Here is a 26,715-nt window from a genome sequence, read left to right as displayed (position 1 = left end):
AACTGCCAGCCCATACCCCAAAGCATTTTAAACTTACCGGGGCATCCCCAATGCTGAAAAATTACTTTTTCTTTTGATTCGATTTTTTAAAAGTTTTTCAATATAACAAGAGAAATAAGGCGGTACAGAAACTTAGTGTACATAAAAAATACGAGTACACTTTGTACAAGTATTGCTCCCCAAATGCAAAATGAGAGCAGGCAACAATCTAAAACTTTAAGAGAACATGGATAAGACAGGAGGTACAGAACATCAATTTGTGAGAATAAGTTGAGCGTCTAAGACATTTGTTCACAAAAAATGCCTAAAGAACAACATCCAGGCAATCGAGGCAATATCATGCAGTCTGAACCACTGATGCTTTCACGATTCTTTGGCACAAATGGAAGATATGAGTTAAAAGAAATTATGTAGACGGCCATGGCCTATACTGTTCATCCGGAGCCAACAGGAGCTCAACGATGAGGGAGGGAAGCACGGAAAGACATTCAGCAAGGAAAATAGAGAAGGAGAGAGAAAGCGAGAGAGGGAAGGGAAATGGAGAAGGGAGAGAGACAGGTACCCCAGGGTTTTTTGAGCTGAGCCACATGGAACTTTTACAGTTCTAAAAATAAGGAGGTAATTTGAGAAGGCGGGAAATGGCCAATCCAGGGCTGTCAAGTCCGTTGGAGTTTGTCATACCTGTCCTAAACAAAACATCAACCTTTTGTTATTGAGCGTACCGTGGTTCTTAACCTCTTTGAAGCTAGGAAGTGGTGTCTCCCATGATCGCGCTATAGTTTGCTTTGTCACCATAAAAATATGAGTGATTAGAGTGCATTCCCAACAGGTAGGGTCTGTAAAAGATTTATGTAAAAGTGCCTCCCATGGGTCTCTCTGTAAATTCACGTAGAGAACTGTATCAACCAAAGTGTATACCCTAATCCATATTCTCCAGACTTTAGGACAGGTCCACCATATATGTTTTATATTGCCCAAATCTGGGCAACCTCAAGAGCAGTTGGACAGGTACGATGGTAGACATTTTGCGATCCTAGCTGGGGTAAAATACCATCAAAGCATAACTTTAAAGAGCCAGGAGAGTTGAGAAGATTTAAACAGGGCCTCCCACAATTTATGCCAGTCGCCTGGTTGTGGGTCAGAACCAAAGTCTGTTATCCATTTGTCACAGTACATAGGGATTTGTGGTCCAGTATTTACCAAACAAAGAGCTGGGGGGGCACACCCTGAACATGCATTTCTAAAGCTGGTGCAGCTATGAACAAAGCGACATGCATGTTTACAGAGAATAGCGCACACATACAAAAGAAATGACTATCAAATATAAAGGCAAAAAATGGGGTTTTGGTCCCACCATATGGCCATATTGTGCTCAAGCCCACCACTACGTCAAAGTACCCCATTGTCAGTGGGTCCTACACTATCCATAAAAAGAAGAATGAATCCAACCTCTCACCATTGGAGATGCTTACTCCTTACTGGGAGAGATGTGCAACTGCATTATAAGGGACTCCTCCTATATCTGCTTGCTAGTGGACACTGATAGAGTACAGGTGTGGGAGGGTGGGGTGCTCAACCCCAGAAGTCTGGTCAGGACTGAATACATAACAAACAAAGAGCTGGGGGGCACACCCTGAACATGCATTTCTAAAGCTGGTGCAGCTATGAACCAAGCGACATGCATATTTACAGAAAATAGCGCACACATGCAAAATAAATGACTATCAAATATAAAGGCAAAAAATGGGGATTTGGTCCCACCATATGGCCATATCGTGCTCAAGCCCACCACTACGTCAAAGTACCCCATTGTAAGTGGGTCCTACACTATGCATAAAAAGAAGGATGAATCCAACCTCTCACCATTGGAGATGCTTACTCCTTACTGGGAGAGATGTGCATGTTGCTTTGTTCATAGTTGCACCAGCTTTAGAAATGCATGTTCAGGGTGTGCCCCCCCAGCTCTTTGTTTGTTATGTATTCAGTCCTGTCCAGACTTCTGGGGTTGAGCACCCCACCCTCCCACACCTGTACTCTATTGTGGTCCAGTATTGCTCAATATGGAGGAATATAAGAATAAAATCAGACCCTGAGTAGTAGGAATTATTTGACATCTGGCCTCAAAAGCAGTGGACAATAATGGGTGTTTGTGATGCTTCGTAGGAGACTCAATGAAGTGACGAATTTGTAGAAATCTAAAAAATTTCAATTCAAGATCTCGTTAGAGCCCCGTAAGTATTGATATGAACAGACTCCTCTGTCGTGAGCAGAGAATGAACCATGGCAAGACCCTTTTGCTTCCATCATTGAAAACTCTGGGATTCTCCAACCCAGATGGGAACAAAGGGCAGTTAAGCAGGGGTAAGAAAGGAAGATGGGGGATATAAGACGAGTGGAATATTTAATGGAATCCCAGACTGAGAGGGTGTGAGTCAAAATCAGATTTGGGTCAGATTTGGGTCAGTGCATGGGCGGAATCCATGGTACGGAAGAAAGAGGGATTGGGTCGACATCCATAAAAACTAGAGTCCGCTCATGCTCTATGGCTGGGGGCCCTATTGTTCTTCCACTGTTGTAGAAGGAGTCTATGGGCCTGGAATACAGCTTTTATTAACAGCTGCTGCCATTTTTAACTTTAAACTGAAGAGTAATTGTTAAAAAATGTTTTCAGTGCTTGTAGGTTGTAGGTTTTTATTTGTTTTTAAACTTTTTAGATAATGTCATTCTAAATTACTGATCTGATACCCTGTACTGTTTTTTCTATATAAAGTGAAACTAAACTCTCCTATGCCCTTGTCTACCAAAGATGGTGCCATCTTAGTCTCTACTTAGATTTGCAGTTGCCATAGTGCTGCACACACTCTGGTTTTCACTCACACTATCCCAAAAACATTTTCTTATGCAAATAACTTCCACAGCTATCGGATTCAGCCATGACTGTACTAAATGGCATGTTTGAAAACTATGGTCCCTGTGTTTGAGCTCAAGTCCACTCAGGCAGGTTGTACGTTTATGAGCTCTTTAAGTTATGTAAGGTTACTATGTTATCTAGGATAGATTTGGCAAATATGAGTGTTGCACCAGCTCGGTATTCCTATTAAACACTTTTCCTTTAGCCATCAAAGTACTGTTGACTTATTGTGTGACAAATGTTTCCAAAGTCATGAGGAATAAAACTGATATTTACACTGTGATAAAAATCATCCTTTCATCCGTCACTTGGCAGTCTACCTGCATCACTGTATGCACAAGTATTACTGGATCTGTCATTCCAATTCTACATACACAAACAGTATTTCTATGGATTTATTTGTATGGCTGCCTACATGCACATGAGAAAGAGATGGATAAAAAGAGATTATAACTTTGCTCTGCTTTTTCTAGGCTTGTTGTTGACGTGACCTTTGGGTTCTTTCACATGGCCCATTGTGTAGTGTATTAAAGCAAACCTATACTTTCCCCAAACTAGGTTCTCTTGATAGCAGACTGAAGGAGTGTATACTTACCTTCACTGAATTTGGCGTTCTTTAAAACACACAGTCCTTAAAGCAGAATTTTACCCGGGATATTGTTATCTCCCCTGTCTTCGGTGCCATCATCTTTAATTATCTGGCACCTGTGCAGATGTGTCAGTCTTTAGGTCCTTGCAGAGACCTGTGGCTTGTTTGCACATGTGTGGAATTGCCCTGTACATGTGCACGTTTCACTGGTCTCTAATATATCCTAAACAATTGCAAGTCTCTTTGAACTCTGCATCAAGTTGTGGAGAATCTTAGGAGGCAGTGGGACACAAGGTCATTCTGGCCTAGGGAAAAAAAAAAAAAAAATAGCAGGAAGTGCTTTAAGATGGCCATACACAGAGTGAATATTTGGACGGTTCCTGATGAGCCATCTGAAGTTTGAGCCTTGGATGGCCCTGTCAGCACCCTCCTACCCTTTGATCTGAAGATTGAAGGAGCAAGGCAGAAAATTGTTTGCTGGACAGTGACTGCATCCAATCACATGCAGCCATTGTTTAGGTGTTTAGAATACCATAGTCTACAGGGGGCATTCCGCCATCCATGCTGTTTAGTGTGGACAGGGAAATCGATAAGGCTGAACATAGGAGATCTTAGTGTATGGCCATCTTCAGCATGTTATTTTGTAAGCCAAAGATTCCACTCCCCAGTGCCTAGTTATGAACATTGGTTATTATTATTATATAGTATTTATATAGCGCCAACAGTTTACGCAGCGCTTTACAACTTGAGGGTAGACAGTACAAATACAATACACTTTAATACAGTAGGAATCACAGGGCCCTTCTTGTTAGAGCTTACAATCTAAGAGGGACGGTCAAGAGATACAAGAGGTAATAACTGTGGGGGATAAGCTGATGGAGAAAATGAAAGTACAGTTGTTAGGTGGATGCCAGATAGGTTTCTCTGAAGAGATGTGTCTTCAGGGATCGTCTGAAAGTAGACAAAGTAGGAGATAGTCGGACAGATGGGGGTAGAGCATTCCAGAGGATGGGAGAAGCTTGGGAGAAGTCCTGGAGGCGAGCATGGGAAGTGGTTACAAGGGAGCTAGAGAGCAGGAGGTCCTGGGAGGAATGAAGAGAACAAGTTGGTTGGTATTTTGAGACCAGATTAGTGATGTAACTGGGTGCCAAGTTATGGATGGCTTTGTAAGTTATGGTTAGTAACTTGAATTTAATTTGTTGGTTGAGTGGCAGCCAATGGAGGGATTGGCAAAGAGGGGTAGCAGACACAGAGCGGTTTGCAAGGTGGATGAGCCTGGCAGCAGCGTTCATGATGGACTGAAGGGGGGATAGTCTTTTTAAAGGTAAGCCAATGAGAATGGAGTTGCAGTAATCGAGACGAGAGATGACCAGGGAGTGGATTAGAAGCTTTGTGGCATCATTGGTTAGGAAGGGACGTATCTTGGAGATGTTGCGGAGGTTGAGGCGGCAAGCTTTGGACAGTGACTGGATGTGTGGCTGAAAGGATAGTTCAGAGTCCAGGATTATACCTAGGACCTTGGCATGGGTGGACGGGTTGATAGTTATGCCGTTGATGTTGACAGAGAAATCAGGGGAAGAGGACCGTGGGGGAGGAAATATCATGAGCTCGATTTTGGATAGGTTGAGTTTGAGGAAGTGATGTGACATCTAGGCTGATATGTCTATTAGTAAGCTGGTGATGCGTGAGGAGACTGATGGAGTGAGCTGAGGGGTGGAGAGATATATTTGGGTGTCATCAGCAAATATACCTGTGTCAGGACCTGGTTCACCTACTGGTGGCACTGTGGTTCCCCAGGGGCGGAAAGCTGTAGTCCTAGTGGCCACCAGTGGGTGTCGGCCAGTAGCCAGGAGGTTCCAGTAATCAGCTCCACCTGGCCTTAGCTGCTGGGAGGGTACCTAAATCCTTCTGGTAGTTTACCTCGCGTCAGCGTTTGCCTTGCTTGCTACCATATACTATATGTCAGTTTATCCTGCTCCTGATCTAGTCCTTTATCCTACCCTTTACATACATCTGTTCACCTTTTCCTGTACCTAGTCCTGATTCCCCCTTTCTTGCATTTCTGGTATTCCCACGTTGTATGTATTTTGTACATATTTTATACAGTTAGTTTATTATTTCTATTACTTTGTTAGGCATTTTGGTTATAGGGTTGTGGTTCACTTGTTTTTTTATGTAAGGTGTTTGTTGGTCTGTGCATATCGTTTTTTTTACTATTGATAAATTCACTCCACTGTATGTCATTTGGTCTCAGTTTCCTTGTGGAGCTACACAGATCTGGTCATCTCAGCTGTTGAATCCTGACAACCCGTAAAGGCACTGTAAACTCCCTGCCTTATCCAGTGGCATAAAATCATTGAAAATGTAATGAAACACTGATCAAACTGTAGTGTTTCCTGAGTTAAATTACCAGTTCACTGAATTATTTTATTGGCCACATGAAATTTTTATTTCAAAGAACAATTCTTCATACTATGTTTCCTATTGTTAGAGCTCCTTAAGGAGGAATATTATTGCAAGTCTTAGTTTTCTATTATGCTCTTCATTTTCTCATTCCATTACTTTCTGTAATATTTGACATAAAATAAAACTCTAGTTTTCAAATGCTCATCTGGTGTTTATCTCCCTGGATCCCTCTCTTAATTCGGCTAGAACTTATTCTAGTGGGCGTCCCTTATGAACCATAGTCATATATATTGTTAATGGGTGTAATAAACATCTACCCAGTAGATGATGTGCCATAAACTCACTGTGAAAGTGAAATCTATAATGTGGACAGCTAAATATAATCAAAGCACAATAATATTCAGATAAAGCTTTTTATTGAATGCATTGGGTGTCACTCATATAACTATTTCAGTCCCAATATGTTTAATAAGCCAAAGGGAAGAAGAGAATCATCTTTTTTGAGGACAGTCCTTTCCTTGCACCACAATAAAAACACAATAAAAACACAGCACCCTGTATGAACTTGCAAAGATTATGTACCCCTCAAGTTTCCCTCCGTTCAGACGACTTTAATGCCTTTTCTCAATCTTTCTGGGCAACTGAGCTAACCAAGTACAGTCATAGTCTCAGTGAATTATATGCAATCTATAATGCTTTTTAACCACTTTACCACCGGAGGATTTTGCTGTCTTACGTCTGGGCCAATTTTTGCGATTCGGCACTGTGCGAGTTTAACTGACAATTGCGAGGTCATGCAACGCCATACCCAAACAAAATTTACGACCTTTTTTTCCCACAAATAGAGCTTTCTCTTGGTGGTATTTGATCACCTGTGCGATTTTTACTTTTTGCGCTATAAACAAAAAAAGAGCGACAATTTTGAAAAAATAACAATATTTTTCTCATTTTTTTTATATGAAATTCCCCCCCCAAAAAATGTAAAAATCAAAATTTTTTATCATTTTAGGCCAATTTGTTTTCTGCTACATATTTTTGGTAAAAAAAAAATCACAAGCGTATTTTGATTGGTTTTCGCAAAAGTTATTGCGTTTACTAACTAAGGGAAAGATTTCTGTCGTTTTTTGTGTTTTTTTTTTTAACGAGTAATGGCAGCGATCTGCGTTTTTTTTTTTTTTTTTTTTTTTTTGTGGGACTGCGACATTGCGGCGGACAGATCGGACCCTTGACTAACATTTTTGACACTTTTGGGGGTACCAGTGACATTACTACAGTAATCAGTGCTATAAATATGCACTGTTACTGTAAAAATGACACTGGCAGGGAAGGGGTTAATTTTATTGGAGAGGGAGGTGTTAATGTATGCCTGGTGCTTACTGACATGTGTGGGGGGAGGTGAATGAGTGACACAGGGACAGATCGCAGGTTCAACTATGCTGAACCCTGCAATCTGACACTGCCTGTCACTTAGGAGATCCACCCGCTCTGTTTACACAAGCGGGCGGATCTCCAGACTCGATTCCCCGACGATCGGGGAAGAACAGCTCCTCCCCTGGCCCGACGCTGTGACTGAATACAGTGGGAGCGAGCCTCCGGTAGCGCGCGCGCGCCGCCGAGAAGGGGGAGTGTCTGCCGACGTAGGTCTACGTCGTCAGACCTACAAGAGCCACTTTGCCACAGTAGAACTCTAGTGAGCAGCGGTAAAGTGGTTAAAGAGCATCTGTGCCTTTATAGTCCTCGATATACTGCAAACAGGTTAATACATTGCCTGTGTCTTTTTGTTTAATATTTTTGTGTTTTTTTTGAAGAGTTATGTTACGTTTATGCTGCCATATTACTGTATTAAACTTTGTGTGATGATCAGTAGGAAGAATGTCCCTGACATTGGTGGCCCGTGGGAAATATGCCCCTTACATTGGTGGTCAGTGGGAAAAAAATGCCCCTTACATTAGTGATCAGTAGGAAGAACGCCCGTTCCCAATGTCATTGGGGAAAAAGTTTCCCTTTACATTGGTGGTTAGCTGAAAGAATATACCCTTACATTGGTGGTCAGTGGGAAGAATGTTCCTTACATTGGTGGTCAGTGAGGAGAATGTCCCTTACGTTGGTGGTCAGTGGGTGGAATGTCCCCTACATTATAGGTCAGTGGGAACAATGCCTCTTTACATTGGAAGAATGCCCCTTACACTTGTTGTCAGAGAAAATAATGTTCCCTTATATTGGTGGTCAGTGGGAAGAATTCCCTTACATTGGTGGTCACAGGGAAGAATGTCACTTACAGTGATTGTCAGAATGCTTTACATACAGCTAAAATGATGATTGGTGTCACTGTTCAGGCACAATCAGATGGGAGATCATTCAGCCACAACTCAAGGAACCCCTAGCAAATTCTGGAGGAACCCTAGGGTTCCCCAGAATCCTGATTGAGAAGAGCTGCTATAGAGAATCCTGGCGTCTCTTTGCTGCAGGTGACCTCAGAGCCCCCCCCCCTTTTTCTTAGCGAAGCCCATCCGTTCCAGCGATGTGCACAAGCCCAGTGGCTCCAGCCGCTATCTCTGTCTTCATTGGATAGATTGATAGCAGTGGAAGCCATTGGCTGTTGTCAATCAAATCCAATGACGCAGGGGGTGGGGTCGAGTCCCATTGTCTGTGTCAGAGGACTCAGCAGCGACTCCGCACAGGTGCCCCAATGGAAAGCAGCTCTCTGGGGCCCCCAATGAAGAGGAGGAGCCAGGAGCACGGGTGGGGCACTCCAGAAGAGCAGGATGGGGGCTGCTCTGTGCAAAACTCTTGCACAAAGCAGGTAAGTATGACATGTTTGTTATTTTTATAAAAGAAAAAAAAAACAAACCTTTACAACCTCTTTTACCAGTATCACTTGGTGTCCTTTATCATAGCCATGTGAACCCCCCACAGTGGGGAGGGGATAGGCCCAAGCAAAATGCCACATTTCATATATTTTAGAATTCCTCCATTTTAGGACTCCCAGCAAACTTTACGATGTATATGATCATACAAACAGATATATCTGGATGTCTGCTTTCTCTATCTCCTGCCTGTTTAGCACTTTAAAATAACCACAGAGTGATTTTAAGTCTTAGATCTTCATGTTTTCATATTGCCATGGTGACTTCAGAAGTCAGAGATATAAAAGAGAGTATAAAAGATCACATAACACTAAAAAATCCCTGCATTGGTTTTTCTCCCTAGTGTTCTTTTGTGCTATTATCTCTTTTTACAGAATACACTGTGTGGTTGTCATACCTAAACCTTCCACTGTTTTGTAGCCTTATGCTGCAATGGTAACAAGCAAAGATTACTTCCCAAATACAGAAAACTCTTGAGAGACCAAAGAAAGTATCCACCACCTGTATTTTCTTTCTCTGCAACTCTATTTTTAATGAAATTGCCTTGTACTCTTCAAGTGTCAATTTCATCTTGTAAATTAGACCCTACGTTTTAGCATAAGGAGTGGTTGGCTTGTGTTTAGAAGCATTACATTCCAAGAAAAAGAAAATGAATATAGTTAATGTCTTATGTTACTTCATTTAGCTACAAAACCAAACTTGCTGCTGCCCTTGCAAAATGCCGAATTAAATATTCAGCTCCGACCATTGAATACATATTACCAGAGACTGTACGGAAACAGGAACAAAGAGCTTCAACCATACCACTCAATGCTTGGATCAATACAGCCAAAGTCAGGTATGATGAAGCTTTCCTTTATGCCTGTTTGTGTCTCATTTGATTGACCACAGAGTGACAAGAATACATAACCCTGTTAGAGTGATGTGATATGTGAAAGATGTGGTACCTTGTCAGGTATTGGCTTACACACCCTAGTGTAATCTACGTATAATTACATTCTTTGAAAAATCTATTGAGAGTTTAATTTAATGTTTTTATCTTTTATACATTTTTTTTTTTAGGATACATTATTTTATTAGCAAAGATATATCACAGTTAATGACTACTCATACTGATAATATCATCCTAGAACAACATTCCCCAACTTATCATCCTAACATTGTTATTTTTAGATAAAATCAAAATAAAATTGTAATCTTGTTTTGTCTCCAAAAACAGTGACAATTATTTCCTACAGTCGGGAAAATCATTTTTCGATCCCCTGCAGATTTTGTAAGATTACCCACTTACCCTTGCCCACAGAAAGAAATGAAGGGTCTGTATTTTTTATCATAGGTGTATTTTAAATGATAGGAAAGGACAAGATTATCCCCCAGTGGGACTTCATATAAAATAGTATAGCAATATACATGCATTAGTGTACATATGATACTGGTTCAAGGTGAACAGAAAGGCCCCCAATGGGGCAAAATTTAATTCAACTGGTCAGGCAAAGTGTTTCCACCCAATAATAATGGAAGGAGAGGATCTTTGGAACCACGGCCGCACACACACCGTCCTCAAGGATCGCCAAGTGTCAGCAATCATCTGGACCTGTATTGAGTAAAGAGAGCTCCTTTTGGTGTTTGTGGTACACAGCATGAAATTAAATTCATTTAATTTCATTCCGATCCTTGAGGGTGGTGTGTGCGCGGCTGTGGCTCCAGAGATGCTCTCCTTCCATTACTATTGGGTGGAGACACTTTGCCAGACAAAAAGAACACATTGGTGACCAGTTGAATTCAATTTTGCCCCATTGGGGGACTTTTTGTATTGCATTTTAGGTGAAACTGGCATTTAAATACCCTACAAACTGCTATATTAAACAAATATTTATATTGGGTTCAAAATCCCTGAAGAAGGATTTGTCCAAAACATGTTCGTATCTGTGAATACATTGGATTGATGTCCCTACCATGTTCACCTTGAACCAGTATCATATGTACACGAATGCATGTATATTGCTATACCATTTTATATGATGTACTCTGCATCTTTTACTCTTTTTGAATAAAATAATATTTTTTACTTTATATACTCTTTTTCACTGCCTAAAAAGTCCCACTGGGGGGATAATCTTGTCCTTTCTTACCTTTCGGGATGTGGCAGATAGTCCACACGGACTTCTTAGACATGAACTCCATATAACATTTTTTTATTTTAAAGCGAGTTTCGGCCACGGGGGTTAAATTTAGCTAAAAATACCCCCGGGACAGTCAGGGCTAGTACATTCCACAATGGATAGCCTCTGTACTGTCCCGGGTCGCACTTACCTTTTAGAAGAAATACTTAGCTTGAAAATTTCTTCTCCAGCGCTGCCATCTCGGATGTGGGCAGCTGAAGCCAGCGCGTCCTCTTCTGCGTCCTCTTCTCCCAGAATGCGCCTGCACCGGCCCGCTCGTCACTTCCAGTGCAGGCGCGTCATCCCTCCACAGCTTCTGGGCATGCCCAGAAGCTGTTTAGCAGGGAATGAGGCGCCCGCACCGGAAGTGACGAGCGGGGCCGGCGCAGTCGCATTGATTCCTGGGAGCGATGACGTTCAGCTCCCAGGAATTAATGCAAAGAGGAAGTGACGCCGCGGGCTGCGGCCGCAGAGGATGGAAGTGGAAGAAAGGTGAGTATATTTTCCTTCAATAACAAGGTAAGTAAACAAAAAAAAAAACTATCCATTTGTTTTTCAGGTTACCAAGAGCAAGCGAATGGCCCAAAATAGATTATGTCGATTTTGTGGCCGGAACTCCACTTTAAATGATAGAGACAGAATATCAACTAAAAATCCAGAAAAAAAAAACACATGAAACAGATGCTATAAATAATGTTGCAGTTTAGTGAGTAAAATAAGTATTTGATCCCCAAGCAAAACATGACTAAGTAGTTGGTGGAGAAACACTTGTTGGCAAGCAGAGATGTAAGACATTTCTTGTACTTGGTGACCAGGTTTGTACACATGTCAGGAGGGATTTTGGTCCACTCTTCTTTACAGATCTTCTCTAAATCCTTAGATTTCTTTGCTGTCTCTTGACAACTCGAAGTTTCAGCTCCCTTGTTGAATTTTTTATAGGATTTTTCTTCCTCCAAACACGGCGAGTCGAGTTAATACCAAAGAGCTCAATTTTGGTCTTAGCTGACCACAGCACTTCTCTGAATCATTTAGATGGCTATAAATGTGCTTTCTTGAGGAGGGGGACTTGCCGTGTTTTCGAGGAAGAAAAATACTGATTATGACCCTAAGAACACCATCCCTACAGTCAAGCATGTTGGTAGAAACATTAGGCTTTGGGGCTGTTTCTCTGCTAAAGGTACAGAACAACTTTGCCGCATTGAGGAGCCAGTGGATGGGTCCATGTATTATAAAATCTTGGATGAGAATCTTCTTCCCTCAGCCAGAACACTGAAGATGGGTCATGGAAGGATCTTTCAGCATGACAATGACCCAAAACATACTGCCAAAGCAACAAAGGAGTTGCTCAAGAAGAAGCACATTAAGGTCATGCATGGAGTGTTCTAGCCAGTCTCCGGACCCTTATCCTATAGAAAATGTATGGAGTGATCTGAATTTTTGAGTTGTTAAGCCACAGCTAAAAAAACTTAAGGATTTAGAGAAGATCTGTAAAGAAGATTGGACCAAAATCCCTCCTGAGATGTGTGAAAACCTGGTAACCAACTATAAGAAACGTCTTACCTCTGTGCTGCCCAACAAGGGTTTCTCCACCAAGTACTAATTCATGTTTTTTTTTTTGGGGATCAAATACTTATTTTAATCACTTAACTGCAACTCAATTTATAACATTTGTTTTATGTGTTTTTTCTGGATTTTTGGTTGATATTCTGTCTCTATCATTTGAAACACACCTATGATAAAAATTATAGACTCTTCATTTCTTTGTAAGTGGGCAAAGTTGCAAAATCTGCAGGGCATCAAATAATTATTTTCCCCAACCTATACACCTTTCCACAACCTTTTGTCAAAATTGCTCACTTTTCCTGCTTATCTATTGGCTGCCTAACTTGCCTGCCTTCCTGCAAATGGCTGTGAAATCAATTGTCAAGGGATGACTTTTGCCTCTTTCCAGAATCAACTTAGCTTGGAGCAATCTAAATCTTCAGCAGTGGATAGACATCTTATAATCAGCACATGATTAGGTCTTCCTTTTAGTGATCAGTGGGAAAAAAATACAGAACATGAAGAGATCCTTGAAAATTAAATGTTATTTTTAACAAATATTGAGATATTTTTTCTATTCAGAATTGTTTTTAACACTGTACTTTATTTCTCGAATTAGCCTCACAGAGGTATTAAACACGTTGAAAAAAGAAGGATTCACTCAGGTGGAATCTCCCTCAGACCTGGATGGTTATAAGTATTGCCTGGATGAGCATTGCCAGGATTTGCTTGTGTTTCCAACTCATCTTAAAGAAGAGCTGAGCAGCATGGAAATGTTCATTGATTATAAGATTGTATTACAGGTATGCAAACGTTTATTAGTCTTTGTATAGGGAATTGTATCAAGGAAAGGAGGCTAAATTATAATAAGCTTACATACGTATATGTAGTACCTGTTTTGCATGCTAATATGAATGACATTGCAGTCAATATTCATTTTAGCTGAACCAACAACTAATTGATGTATCTGTTTTGAACCACTCACACATGCACTGGTATGGTGGCCATGCTTAGTGTATGAACTTAGTGCAACCATTATATAATATAGTGGTGTAGCCCATGTATGGTGGCCATGCTTAGTGTATGAACTTAATGCAACCATTATATAATATAGAGGTGTAGCCCGTGTATGGTGGCCATGCTTAGTGTATGAACTTAGTGCAACCATTATATAATATAGCGGTGTAGCCCGTGTATGGTGGTCATACTTAGTGTATGAACTTAATGCAACCATTATATAATATAGCGGTGTAGCCCGTGTATGGTGGCCATGCTTAGTGTATGAACTTAATGCAACCATTATATAATATAGCGGTGTAGTCCGTGTATGGTGGTCATGCTTAGTGTATGAACTTAGTGCAACCATTATATAATATAGCAGTGTAGCCCGTGTATGGTGGCCATGCTTAGTGTATGAACTTAATGCAACCATTATATAATATAGAGGTGTAGCCCACATGTTTGTCCTCCTAACAAGCAGTGGGGATAAGGGGGCAAATAGTGTTTTCTGTAAATAGGAATCAGCAGGCTGTAGGCAGCACCACAGTGGATAGTCTGCATCTGGTGTGTGTATTATATATGCCTTTTGTAATTAGGAGTGGGAGAAGAATGCCATACTAGTTGTAGATATCGATTAATGTACATTTAGTAAATGGTTTTACTTATTCACTAAAATTGCTGTTAACAGTTTAATTTTCTATTTTTTTTTTAATCTATTCTGTACATTCATTCAAAAGTAGACTTTAATGTGTATGTATACACAAAACTTTTTTTTTCAGTATTGGATAGAGTAGGGAAGAGTTAAAAGCCCTGTCAGTTTATTTTTTGCTCTCTGATTTCTGCTGGAGAGATTTCACTTCTGGTCCCAGAGATGCAGAAGGAAGTGATTGTAAATCTCTGCAAAGTGAGGAGAAATAACTTTTTAGACATTTGTCCCCAGAATAAGTGTCCCTGTTGTAAGATTTTGTGTTTCGGTTAGAGAAGTTGCCAGGAACAAAGCTTTATAAAGAATTCATAAAAAAATTTTATTGATTATTTAGGAAACAGCCAACATGTTTGGGGGGTAAAAACCCTTACCCTTACCCTTGGTGGACTCAAAAAACAGCTCCCGCGTCAGTTGATTGAAATCAGGAGTACAGTGTGTTAATTAAGGAAAAAATATATATATGATATGTGCGTAGGTATCCAAGTGGGAGGATTCCTCTAATATGTTGCAGCTGGTAACAGATTATAAATGATTATGAGATTAGGATCAAATCCTATCCCACATGCAGCCAGCTCTAGTATTTATCACTAAAATACCAATATCATAATTAACAATGAGTCGGCGCAAATGGGAAAAAATCTCAGAAGGGGCTCAAATTGAGCTAGCCAATATCCAAGGTAAAGCGGGAGCTCCTGTGATAGGATATCACAGGAATCACCATGCAATCTGCACCATTGATTAAAATGGAATAAACAAGTACTCCATACACAATGAAAGATATAAGAAGATTAACAGACTATAACAGAAAAACGTATAAAATCCGACTCCTGAAAGCCAATCCAATTCTTAGAAGAAATATATATGTATCTGTCTTCAATATATGCGTTCTAAAATAATTGCTCCAATATATCTGGCTATGACCAATAAATAATACAAAAAGATCAGAGGACTGTAGCAAAAAACGTGTATGATGCAAATCTTAAAAAATGGTAAAATTCCTAGCACCAGTTATGTATAAGTCTTCATATATATATTCTAAAATAGCCTTTCCAAATAAATCTTCCAAATTAATATCTGACTTCCATTCTTGGGTAAAAAACACAGTATATAATTACACAGAGAAACAACCAAATAATCGCATCAAGCGACTAAAATCGCAAGAAAAAAATGTTCGCTGTCTGAGCTAGTTATCGGATATTCACAGTTATCTGCAGTATAGGCCAATAATGACACATGTGTTACATAGTTACATAGTAGTTGAGGTTGAATAAAGACAATAGTCCATCCAGTTCAACCTGTGTAGGTGTGTGTGGCTGTAATCATCTCTCATACCCCTGAATGTTCTGATCCTTGAGATGTACGTCTAAGAGTCTTTTGAAAGCCACCATACTTCCCACAGAGACCACCTCTTGTGGTAGAGAATTCCACACTCTTGTAGCCCTAACAGTAAAGAACCCCCCACGTTGCCTGAGGTTAAAACGCTTCTCCTCTAATCGCATTGTATGCCCTCTTGTCCTCATGGAATCCCTTCGACTGAACAGCTTTTTTTCTAAGCTAGGATCCCCATTGAGATATTTATAAATTGCTATCATGTCCCCCCTCAGGCGTCTCTTCTCCAGGGAGAATAAATCAAGCGATTGCAGGCGCTCTTCATAATTAAGGTCCTCCAATCCCCTAATCAGTTTAGTTGCCCTTCTCTGGACTCTCTCCAGCTCCAACACATCCCTCCTGAGGACTGGCGACCAGAACTGGACAGAATACCCCAGATGCGGTCGGACCAGAGTTTTATAAAGTGGAAGGATTATAGTCTTATCTCTGGAATACATCCCTTTCTTTATGCATGCTAATATTCTGCTGGCTTTGGCAGCTGCCGCCTGGCATTGCATGCTATTTCCTAATCTGTCATCCACCAAGACTCCCAGATCCTTCTCCATTTTTGATTCCCCCAAGGGTTCCCCTCCTAACGTGTATTGTGTTTTTATGTTTTTAGTCCCCAAGTGCAAAACCTTACACTTCTCCACATTAAACCTCATTTGCCATGTCGTTGCCCACTCCGTTATTTTGTCTAGGTCATTCTGTAGGATATCTGCTTCATGCTGTGCAGTTATTGCCCTGGCCAATTTAGTGTCATCTGCAAAAACTGATAACGAACTACTGATCCCGTCCTCAATGCTGTTTATGAATATATTGAACAAGGTTGGTCCCAGGACTGAGCCCTGGGGCACCCCGCTTACAACCTCAGACCAGTCTGAGTATGCGCTGTTTATTACTACCCTTTGGACGCACCCTTTTAGCCAGTTCCGTATCCAAGAGCAAACCCTGCTGTCGATACCTGCAGACCTTATTTTATAAATTAAGCGCTTGTGGGGAACTGTATCAAACGCCTTAGCGAAATCCAAGTACACCACATCCACTGGTCTGCCCCTATCTAGCTCACAGCTCACCTCCTCGTAGAATGTTAGGAGATTGGTTTGACAAGAACGCCCATTTGTAAACCCGTGCTGGTTACTGCTGATGATGTTGTTGTCTTTAGCAAACTCTACGATATAGTCCCTTATCATCCCCTCCAGAAGTTTACATACTATTGATGTCAAACTGACAGGCCTATAGTTTCACGGGATATGCCTCTGACCCTTTTTGAATATCGGAATCACGTTAGCCTTCCTCCAATCCCCTGGTACATCTCCTGTCCTAATACTGTCAGCAAAGATCAGGAACAGTGGTCTGGACATAACCTTACTGAGTTCCTTGAATACTCTCGGATGTACGCCATCCGGGCCTGGTGATTTATTTGTGTTAAGTTTATCCAGCCTTTCCCTGATTTCACCCTCTGTTAGCCATAGTGGCAAGTCCTGTGCAATACTACTACTAACCATACAGTCATGGTCAGTGTACCCCTCCTTTTCCTGTGTAAAGACTGACGAGAAAAAAGCATTCAGCACGGTTGCTTTTTCAATGTCCTCTGTAACCATCCTCCCATCATCGTTAATTATGTGCGCAATATGCTCAGGCCTAGCTTTTTTGCTGTTGATATATTTAAACAATTTCTTTGTCTCTCAAAGTTGATTTTAGCCATCTTGATTTCTTGTTTACTTTTCTTATTTGCCTCCTTGTATTGCTCGAAAGCTGATACTGTGCCCTCTGCTTTATATTTCTTGAAGGCCAATTTTTTTCCCCTAATAAGTTTTTTAATGCTTTGGTTTAGCCAGCCAGGTTTGGCTTTGTCTCTTCTAAATTTATTTCCCATAGGAATGCACTGCAAGATGCATTTGCTTAATGTGTTCCTAAAGCATTCCCATTTATCCTCTGTGGTCAGTGATCCCAGGGTTTGGTCCCAGTTTACCCTTTCCATCAACGAGTACAATTTTGGAAAGTTTGCCCTTCTGAAGTTTAGGGTTCTTCTGTTCCCCACTTGCCTTGCTATATTGTTATTTACACTAAATGCGATCATCCTGTGATCGCTAGAGCCCAGGTAGTCCTGGACTCCTACCTCCGAGATTAGGTCAGGGTCATTAGTGATTAATAGATCCAGGACTGCGTTTTCCCTAGTAGGAGAATCCACCAACTGTGACATGTAATTATCCTGTAAGGTTTCCGTGAATAGACAGGCCTTCTGTGAGTGTATAGTCCCCTCTTCCCAGTCAATGTCGGGATAATTGAAGTCCCCCAATATGATGACTGATCCCAGTTTTGCCACTTTACCCAGTAGTGCTAAAAATTCCAGCTCTACCTCCTCCCCTTGTTTAGGTGGCCTATAGCAAACCCCCACAATTACTTTTCCCTTATCTCCTTCTCTATGGAGTTCTACCCACACAGATTCTAAATCCATGCTCATCCCTTCCGTGATGTCACTCCTCTCTATCACCTTTACATTGTTCTTGACATAGAGACATACACCTCCCCCTCTTTTTCCTACCCTGTCCTTCCGGTATACCGAATACCCTTGCATATTGGCCAGCCAGTCATGTGAGGGGTCGAACCAAGTCTCCGTTATTCCCACAAGGTCTATGTCATCCTCATGTACTAACATTTCCAATTCATCCATTTTATTAGCTAGGCTCCTGGCATTAGCATATACCCCTCTTAATTTTACGGAATTTAAACGTGATTGGTGGTTATGTTTATTCTTGTTTGGTCTGAGGTTATCCTGCACAGACCTGCCAATTGATGTTGTGGACCTACTGTCGCTGCTGACCCTACAACTGCCTTCAGTCCTCTGCTCCCTCCTGACTGATTCTACTTCTGAGCCCTCCCCCCGTCTCCTAGTGTTAGCAAACATAATAAATAAACTACTAAAATTCGTGGTGTTGAAATAAATCTATCAGTGCATAATAATCATAGATAGCAAGATGTAAAAAACACACAATCCTAAAGGTGAAATTAAATAGGTAAATAAATGAATCCGCCCCGCATTCTCCTGTACCATGCCCACAGCCCCGCATTCCCCTGTACCATGCCCGCAGCCCCGCATTCCCCTGTACCATGTCCGCAGCCCCGCATTCCCCTGTACCATGCGCGCAGCCCCACATTCCCCTGTACCATGCACGCAGCCCTGCATTCCCCTGTACCATGCGCGCAGCCCCGCATTCCCCTGTACCATGCGCGCAGCCCCGCATTCCCCTGTACCATTCGCGCATTCCCCAGTACCATGCGCGCAGCCCCGCATTCCCCAGTACCATGCGCGCAGCCCCGCATTCCCCAGTACCATGCGCGCAGCCCCGCATTCCCCTGTACCATGCGCGCAGCCCCGCATTCCCCTGTACCATGCGCACAGTGTCAGGGGTCTGTGGTAGTGAGCCCTTATAGATCCCCAGCTCAGGATTCCCCAGGGCGCGGAGTCTAAGCCCCAGCCTGCTTCTTCACCCTTGCCCCTGATGGTGGGGATGGACTTGCAGCAGACTGGAACCATGTCGCGGCCCCCAGGTAGGCCCAGCTGAGAATGTGGAGACCGCTGGCATGTGCAGGGTAAACAGGAGACTATAAGGAGATCCAAGAGACAAGCAGCAGACAAACGTAGACGGAGAAACAAAGCCGGGTCGGTACACAGGAGATCAGATACAATAGCCAAGGGATACACGGATGGGAGCTCAGAGAACAGGGTTGTTGCTCAAGCAAGGAACAGTGCACAGAGCCTGTGTATATATAGGGAAGCAAACAGGGAGGTGACCCAGGAAGTAATTGACAGAAACAGGATATAACCCACAGTGGAGCAGGCGACGCCCATAGAAGCCCAAACACCACATGTGAAGGGAGCCAAGACAGAAGCATTGCTGCAAGGAGGTAAGAATATACAGACAAAACTATAGGCTAACTTGTGACAGTACCCCCCCTCTTAAGGGGCCTCCCCACTCGTTTGGGCCCAGCCTTGAGAGGAAACTTCTGATGAAAAAGTTTCACCAAACGAGGTGCAGAAACATCAGTGGAAGGAATCCAACATCTCTTCTCAGGACCATATCCTTTCCAGTCCACTAGATACAAGAGCCTCCCCCTGGAGAATTTGGAATCCAAGATTTGTTTGATTTCGTACTGATCCGAAGTACTGGCTATTGGAGAAGGACGACGAATAGGACGAGAAAACCTATTGATGATGTATGGTCTCAGGAGAGAAACATGGAAAACATTGGGGATTTTTAGATGTGACGGGAGACGGAGCTTAAAAGCGACAGGGTTAACCTGGCAGAGGATTAACCAATGAAACGGGGGAGCAAACTTCATAGAGGGTACCCTGAGACGGATATTCTTGGTAGAGAGCCAAACCTTATCACCAGGGAGAATTTTGGGGCTCGCACGATGACGATCTGCAGCTACCTTGTACCTGGAAGCCGCCAGATGTAAATTCTTGGAAACATCTGCCCAGATAGAATTGAGAGACCGTTGCACCTCTGCGGCCGCCGGCACTTCAGCAGAGATCGGAACAGGAAATGGTACTGAAGGATGGCGGCCAAATACCGTGAAGAAGGAAGACTCACCAGTGCTGGCATTAGCATGGTTATTGAGGGCAAATTCTGCCCAGGGTAAAAGGTCTACCCAATCATCCTGATGGGCAGAAATGAAGGCACGAAGATACCGTTCCACATTCTGGTTAACCCTTTCCGTTTGACCATTTGACTGCGGATGAAAAGCTGAGGAGAAATCCAACTTGATTCCAAATGACGTGGCCAGGGCTCTCCAGAAGCGGGCCGTAAACTGAACTCCTCTATCTGAGACAATGTGTGAGGGTATACCATGGAGACGAAAGATTTCCCTAACGAAGATGGAAGCCAAAGTGACAGCAGAGGGTAGGCCTGGAAGTGGAGTTAAGTGACACATTTTAGAAAACCTGTCCACCACCACCCAGATAACGGTGGAGCCCGCAGATGGGGGTAGTTCAGATATAAAGTCCATAGAAATGCAGCGCCACGGTACATCTGGAACAGGTAGAGGTAACAGGAGACCTGCTGGAGCTGAAGTAGAAGACTTAGACTGCACGCAAATGGAGCAAGCCTGGACATATTCCTCAACATCCTTCCGGAGTGAGGGCCACCAGTAGTAACGCAGCAGGAAGGCACAGGTGCGTTGCACACCAGGATGTCCAGAGAGTTTGGAATCATGTGCCCATTTGAGAAGCTTGGGGCAAAGGGAGGGCCTCACAAAAGTCTTTCCGGGAGGGATACGTGGAGACTGAAGGTGAGTGGAGGCCAGGAAACAATTGGCAGGAATAATATGTTCAGGTTCAATATGACACTCTGAGTCAGCAACGTCAAATGATCTGGACAAGGCATCTGCACGAGCATTCTTGGAGCCAGGCCGGAAGGTGATGTCAAAATTAAACCTGGCAAAAAAGAGAGCCCATCGTGCTTGCCTGGGATTTAAACGTAGGGCGGACTGCAGATACTGGAGGTTCTTATGATCGGTATAGATCAGAATACGATGAGGAGATCCCTCCAGTAGATGTCGCCATTCTTGCAGTGCCAGCTTGATAGCCTGAAGCTCCCGATCCCCGATGGTGTAGTTTTTCTCTGCATCAGAAAACTTCTTCGAGAAAAAGGCACAGGGGCGGAGCTTACTGTCATGTCTTTGGAGAAGGACGGCCCCCACTCCCAAGGACGAGGCATCTACTTCCAAGAAGAAAGGCTGAAAAATGGCAGGACGTTTGAGAATAGATGCCGATAGGAAGGCCGATTTGAGCTTGTGGAAAGCCTTGACAGCTTCAGGAGGCCAGGTTCTGGCATTGGCACCCTTCCGGGTCAAGGAGGTAATGGGTGCCACCAGAGAGGAGTAATCAGGGATGACCTGGCGATAGAAATTGGTGAATCCCAAGAACCGTTGCATTGCTTTTAGACCAGAAGGCTGAGGCCAGTTGGAGATGGCCTGAAGTTTGGCAGGATCCATAAGCAGCCCTTTATCTGTGACTATGTAGCCTAGGAAAGGAACTTGGGTTTGCTCGAAGAGGCACTTCTCCAACTTCACATATAAGCGGTGGTCCCAAAGACGTTGAAGAACCGTACAAACATGCTGGCGATGAGTATTTAAATCTGGAGAAAAGATGAGTATGTCATCCAGATACACGATGACACAAACATATAGGAGATCAGAAAAAATTTCATTAACAAAGTTCTGGAAGACAGCTGGGGCGTTACACAAGCCAAAAGGCATTACGAGATATTCATAGTGCCCATCTCTGGTGTTAAAAGCGGTTTTCCATTCATCCCCGTCTCGAATCCTAATCAAATTGTATGCTCCACGGAGGTCCAACTTAAAATATGAGCATCTCGTAGCCTGTCAAAAAGTTCGGAAATCAAGGGGTACCGATTTTTAATGGTGATGGCGTTGAGACCTCTATAATCAATGCAGGGCCGGAGTGTACCATCCTTTTTCTCCACAAAGAAGAACCCAGCCCCAGCAGGAGAATTGGATTTACGTATAAATCCTTTCTGCAGATTTTCCTGGATGTACTTGGACATGGCTTGGGTCTCCGGGATGGAGAGAGGGTAGACTCTACCTCGGGGTGGTGAAACCTCGGGTTGGAGGTCAATCGCACAGTCGTAGGGACGATGAGGAGGCAAACTGTCAGCAGCTTTCTTGCAAAAGACATCTCGGAAGGCCAGATACTGCCGAGGAAGGATTGGAGAGGTAGAGACCTCAGCCACAGGTACACGGAGAGGTGGAGACACCTTAGGGAGACAGGTCTGATGGCATTGCGACCCCCAAGATAACACTTGGCCAGAGTTCCAATCCAAATAAGGTGAGTGTTTCTTCAACCATGGAAGTCCAAGAATGATGGGACTAGAAGACTTGGGAAGTATCAGGAAGGAGACTTCCTCCCGATGAAGAACACCGACATGCATGGTGATGGAGGCTGTTCTGAAGCGTAGGGGTCCGAAGGCCAAGGTAGAGCCATCCACTGCCGAAACAGCTAGAGGCATAGCCAGGGGAACTAGAGGAATGCCAAGTTCAGTGGCCAAAGACTGCTCAATGAAATTCCCGGCTGCTCCAGAGTCTACATATGCAGAAACTTGATAAGAATTTAGGGCCCAATGAATAGAGACGGGTATAGCAAATCGAGGGTAGGTGGCTGAGTTCAGATTCTGGTCTAGATCGCTTCCCTCTGAGCGACCTAGACCCGAGATTTTCCCAGACGGACGGGGCAGGATTTTATCATATGACCACCAGCTCCGCAGTAAAGACACAGGCCGAGTCTCAGGCAACGGGACCTCTCTTGTGGAGCGAGGCATGTCCGGCCTAATTGCATGGGTTCTTCAGAAGCCAATACTGCGGGAGAGATGGGTTGTTCCGGAATGTTCTGGACAACAGGAGCAAGGTGACCCAGTGGGGGGTGACGCAACACAGTCCTTTCCAGATCTCGCTCCTGGTAGCGGACATCAATTTGGATGCTAAGGGAAATCAAGCCATCCAAGGTGGTGGGTACAGTTCTGCCAGCTAGTTCGTCCTTAATACGATCTGCAAGACCTTGCCAAAATGTTGCAGTAAGAGCCTCGTTGTTCCATGCCAGTTCCGAAGCCAGGGTGCGAAACTGAACTGCATATTGACCAACAGTCATGTTTCCTTGACGAAGACGAAGAAGGGCTCCAGAAGCAGATGAGGCCCTGCCAGGCACATCAAAGGTATTACGGAAAGCTTGTAGGAAGGCAGAGAGACTGGAAACGGTAGGATCTTGATGCTCCCACAGCGGCGAGGCCCAAGCCAACGCTGGTCCCGACAGGAGTGAAATCATGTACGCCACTTTGGAACGATCAGTAGGAAAGTAATGGCCTGCTAGCTCAAAGTGGATTGAGCACTGATTGATGAATCCCCGACAAGCTTTGGGGTCCCCAGAGAAGCGAGATGGCGGAGGCAGCTGGAGTTTTGCAGGACTGACCTCTGCTGGAGGGACTGCGGAAGCAGCAGGGGCGGACACAGGAGCTGGAATGGAGGAAGCGGGAGTAGGAACAATCTGCAGCTGATCCAAACGGGAAGAAAGAGCCTGCAGACACTGCATAATCTGTTCTTGATAAGCCTGCTGAACGTTAACTCTCTGTTCCAAACTCTGAAGTTGATCCTGAAGTGGCTGCGGTGTCTCCGACGAGCTCATGGCTTGAGCAAACTGTCAGGGGTCTGTGGTAGTGAGCCCTTATAGATCCCCAGCTCAGGATTCCCCAGGGCGCGGAGTCTAAGCCCCAGCCTGCTTCTTCACCCTTGCCCCTGATGGTGGGGATGGACTTGCAGCTGACTGGAACCAGGTCGCGGCCCCCAGGTAGGCCCAGCTGAGAATGTGGAGACCGCTGGCGTGTGCAGGGTAAACAGGAGACTATAAGGAGATCCAAGAGACAAGCCGAGGTCAGGACAGGCAGCAGACAAACGTAGACGGAGAAACAAAGCCGGGTCGGTACACAGGAGATCAGATACAATAGCCAAGGGATACACGGATGGGAGCTCAGAGAACAGGGTTGTTGCTCAAGCAAGGAACAGTGCACAGAGCCTGTGTATATATAGGGAAGCAAACAGGGAGGTGACCCAGGAAGTAATTGACAGAAACAGGATATAACCCACAGTGGAGCAGGCGACGCCCATAGAAGCCCAAACACCACATGTGAAGGGAGCCAAGACAGAAGCATTGCTGCAAGGAGGTAAGAATATACAGACAAAACTATAGGCTAACTTGTGACACACAGCCCCGCATTCCCCTGTACCATGCGCGCAGCCCTGCATTCCCCTGTACCATGCGCGCAGCCCCGCATTCCCCTGTACCATGCGCGCAGCCCCGCATTCACCTGTACTATGCGCGCAGCCCTGCATTCCCCTGTACCATGCGCGCAGCCCCCGCTCAGTCAGCCATATGTTCTAGCGCCCGTTAATTTAACGGGCTTAATGTCTAGTAATGTATAATAAGGCACACTACATGTGAGGTCCTATACATCTTCAGAACCAAAATACATGGTGTGGAATATATAAATAATAAACATCAAAAGACTCTTTAAATAAATCACCACTGTGATGCCTAAACCAGTAATAATCAGTAATAAGCGTTTCCAGTGATATAAAGTAAGCTTGAAAGTATAATATAGTGAAGAGGCTGGTCCATGGGTCCCATAAAAGGTTCACAGCAATTTCCAGTGCCTGCCACTTTCCAAACTATGCTCTCACCTCTATTACTGACCTTCCAGTATGTTCCCTCCCCATAAGGGGCTAAAGATTTCTCTGGTGGGTGATTGGATCCTTAGTGGTAAGTAAATCCTCTTATCTCCTGCGACAATCCTTATCGGTAGTACTCATAAAGAAATCAGAAAACTGACATAGTGCTGAACCATTTAAACCCTTTAAAACCACTTTAATAAAAACCATAAGAAATAACAAATCACAATTTTCAGTGCACTAGCTCTGGTGCACTCAGATAGCATGTGTAGCACAATATGGGTATGCAGCCCCCCTAAGAATCACTTGTATGTAGTACTGACAACCACCAATCAGGGACTTCCTCTGAGAGCACGTTGATGTCACCAGGCCCTGCCCTGCAGTAATGCATGCTTGGTATACTGACTGTGTAACCTAAGGGGTTAATCCTCTGCATTGTGTAAAAAGGCTGTTTGATACTGTCTTCTCTGATCCTCCCCTTGTTTCATTGTCCCCAAAACATCTCCTGATACCTTTGGGGCAAGCTGCACATGCTCAGTTTGGTGCGTATTGCTAGAGAGTTTTTTTTTTTCTCGGGAAAGTGCATGTGATCAGCACAGAGCCAATCAGCACTGTCCAGACAGAGGGTCAGGGGTCCTGCAGCCTCATAGGACAATCAGGGGAGAATGGAAACTCCTCCTACAAGCTTCAACCAGAGACTGATAGAAGTCACAAGACTGCTATATACTGCTGATGAGAAAAGGTATTTTGCAGTTTATATTTACTAAAACTTTTGCATTTCCGTGTTCTGTGGGAGACCAGATATATTGAATGTAGGGTCCTGGGTTTAGTAACACTGTAAATAGTCCCTGTGGTGAGTTCACGGTTTCTAGGTTTATAGCTTTTCAAGAGAGCTAAAACCCTGGGCAGGGGCCCTTTATGTCTTTCACGGATACAGACTCTGTGGTGTTGACACAATAGATTGTAAATCCACAAAATATAAATCAAGTGCAAAGGTGTTTATGTTGAAAATAGTTATGCTGGTCCTTGATAAAAAAAAGGATTACATTAACAAGTGCATAAGTGCAGCTAAACAATTAGTAACCATAAAACAATTGATTAGGCAACCTTAATGGTCATGCGTCATTCCCTACTCAGCGAACGTGGGCTGCCAGACAGTGATATTTGTCTTGGAAGCATTTTTGTCCTCTAGTTTAGGAAACCGCACATAAAAGCTGCAGAGATCCCATAAGAGTGTGTGTGATTTATAACTCTATTGTCCACTCTCTGCAGACTTGGAAGGATTGTGAACACAGAGGCACAATATCAGTGCATCAGTGAGAGGATTGCTCAGCAACATGTTTATGTCAGGCTGTTTATCACTGGAAACAGAAGCTGCCCAGTTTGGGAGCTTGATCTTATAATCCCTAGAAGGACAATGCCAACATGAAATATATTGCCTTTCTGTGAGCCTTTTTACTTTGAGTGCTGCATGGGTAGAGATAGTGTAGGAGTACAAAAAGTCACCATGGTAACCATCATAAAGACACAAGATATGCGTAGACCACGTACTGTATTGTCTACAGAGACATTAACAGGTTTATGTTGGGAGCAAAGTTACAAACCCCATTTTACTGCCTGCGTGTCACTTCTGGCATTTATTCAATGCATTTTATAAATTGGCAAGTTAAACGTATTGTAACTAGCCAACAGATTTAATAGGTTGTAAAAATATCCCTGATAATATCAATGTAACCTCCTCAAAAGTCTAAAAGTGACAAATGTAAAAGGAAATAACAACCCTGCTCAGGTGTCCAGAAAATAAATTACTAAGGAATGTGCCATTTTGAATAATAAAAAGATTTATTGTGGCCAACAAGTAGCCATTGCTGTTGCTTCGAAGTCTAAACAGGCTCAAAGAAGCATATTTCCATAGTTGGTAG

At 43.4% G+C, this 26,715-nt stretch overlaps 1 protein-coding gene across 1 annotated transcript in view; it reads left to right on the top strand.

Annotated features, from left to right (window-relative positions):
- NSUN7 (NOP2/Sun RNA methyltransferase family member 7) overlaps positions 1-26,715 on the top strand; it is a 111,122-nt gene that overhangs the window by 19,925 nt on the left and 64,482 nt on the right. The window contains exons 4-5 of the mRNA XM_082253836.1: positions 9,459-9,611; positions 13,097-13,280. Of these exons, the coding sequence (XP_082109962.1) occupies positions 9,459-9,611; positions 13,097-13,280 (337 nt within the window). The remainder of the gene's footprint in view (positions 1-9,458; positions 9,612-13,096; positions 13,281-26,715) is intronic.

The sequence above is a fragment of the Pelophylax lessonae genome (assembly GCF_965119305.1).
Source record: "Pelophylax lessonae genome assembly, chromosome: 1".
NCBI classification, from domain to species: domain Eukaryota; kingdom Metazoa; phylum Chordata; class Amphibia; order Anura; family Ranidae; genus Pelophylax; species Pelophylax lessonae.
This window is presented reverse-complemented; position numbering and strand designations above follow the sequence as displayed.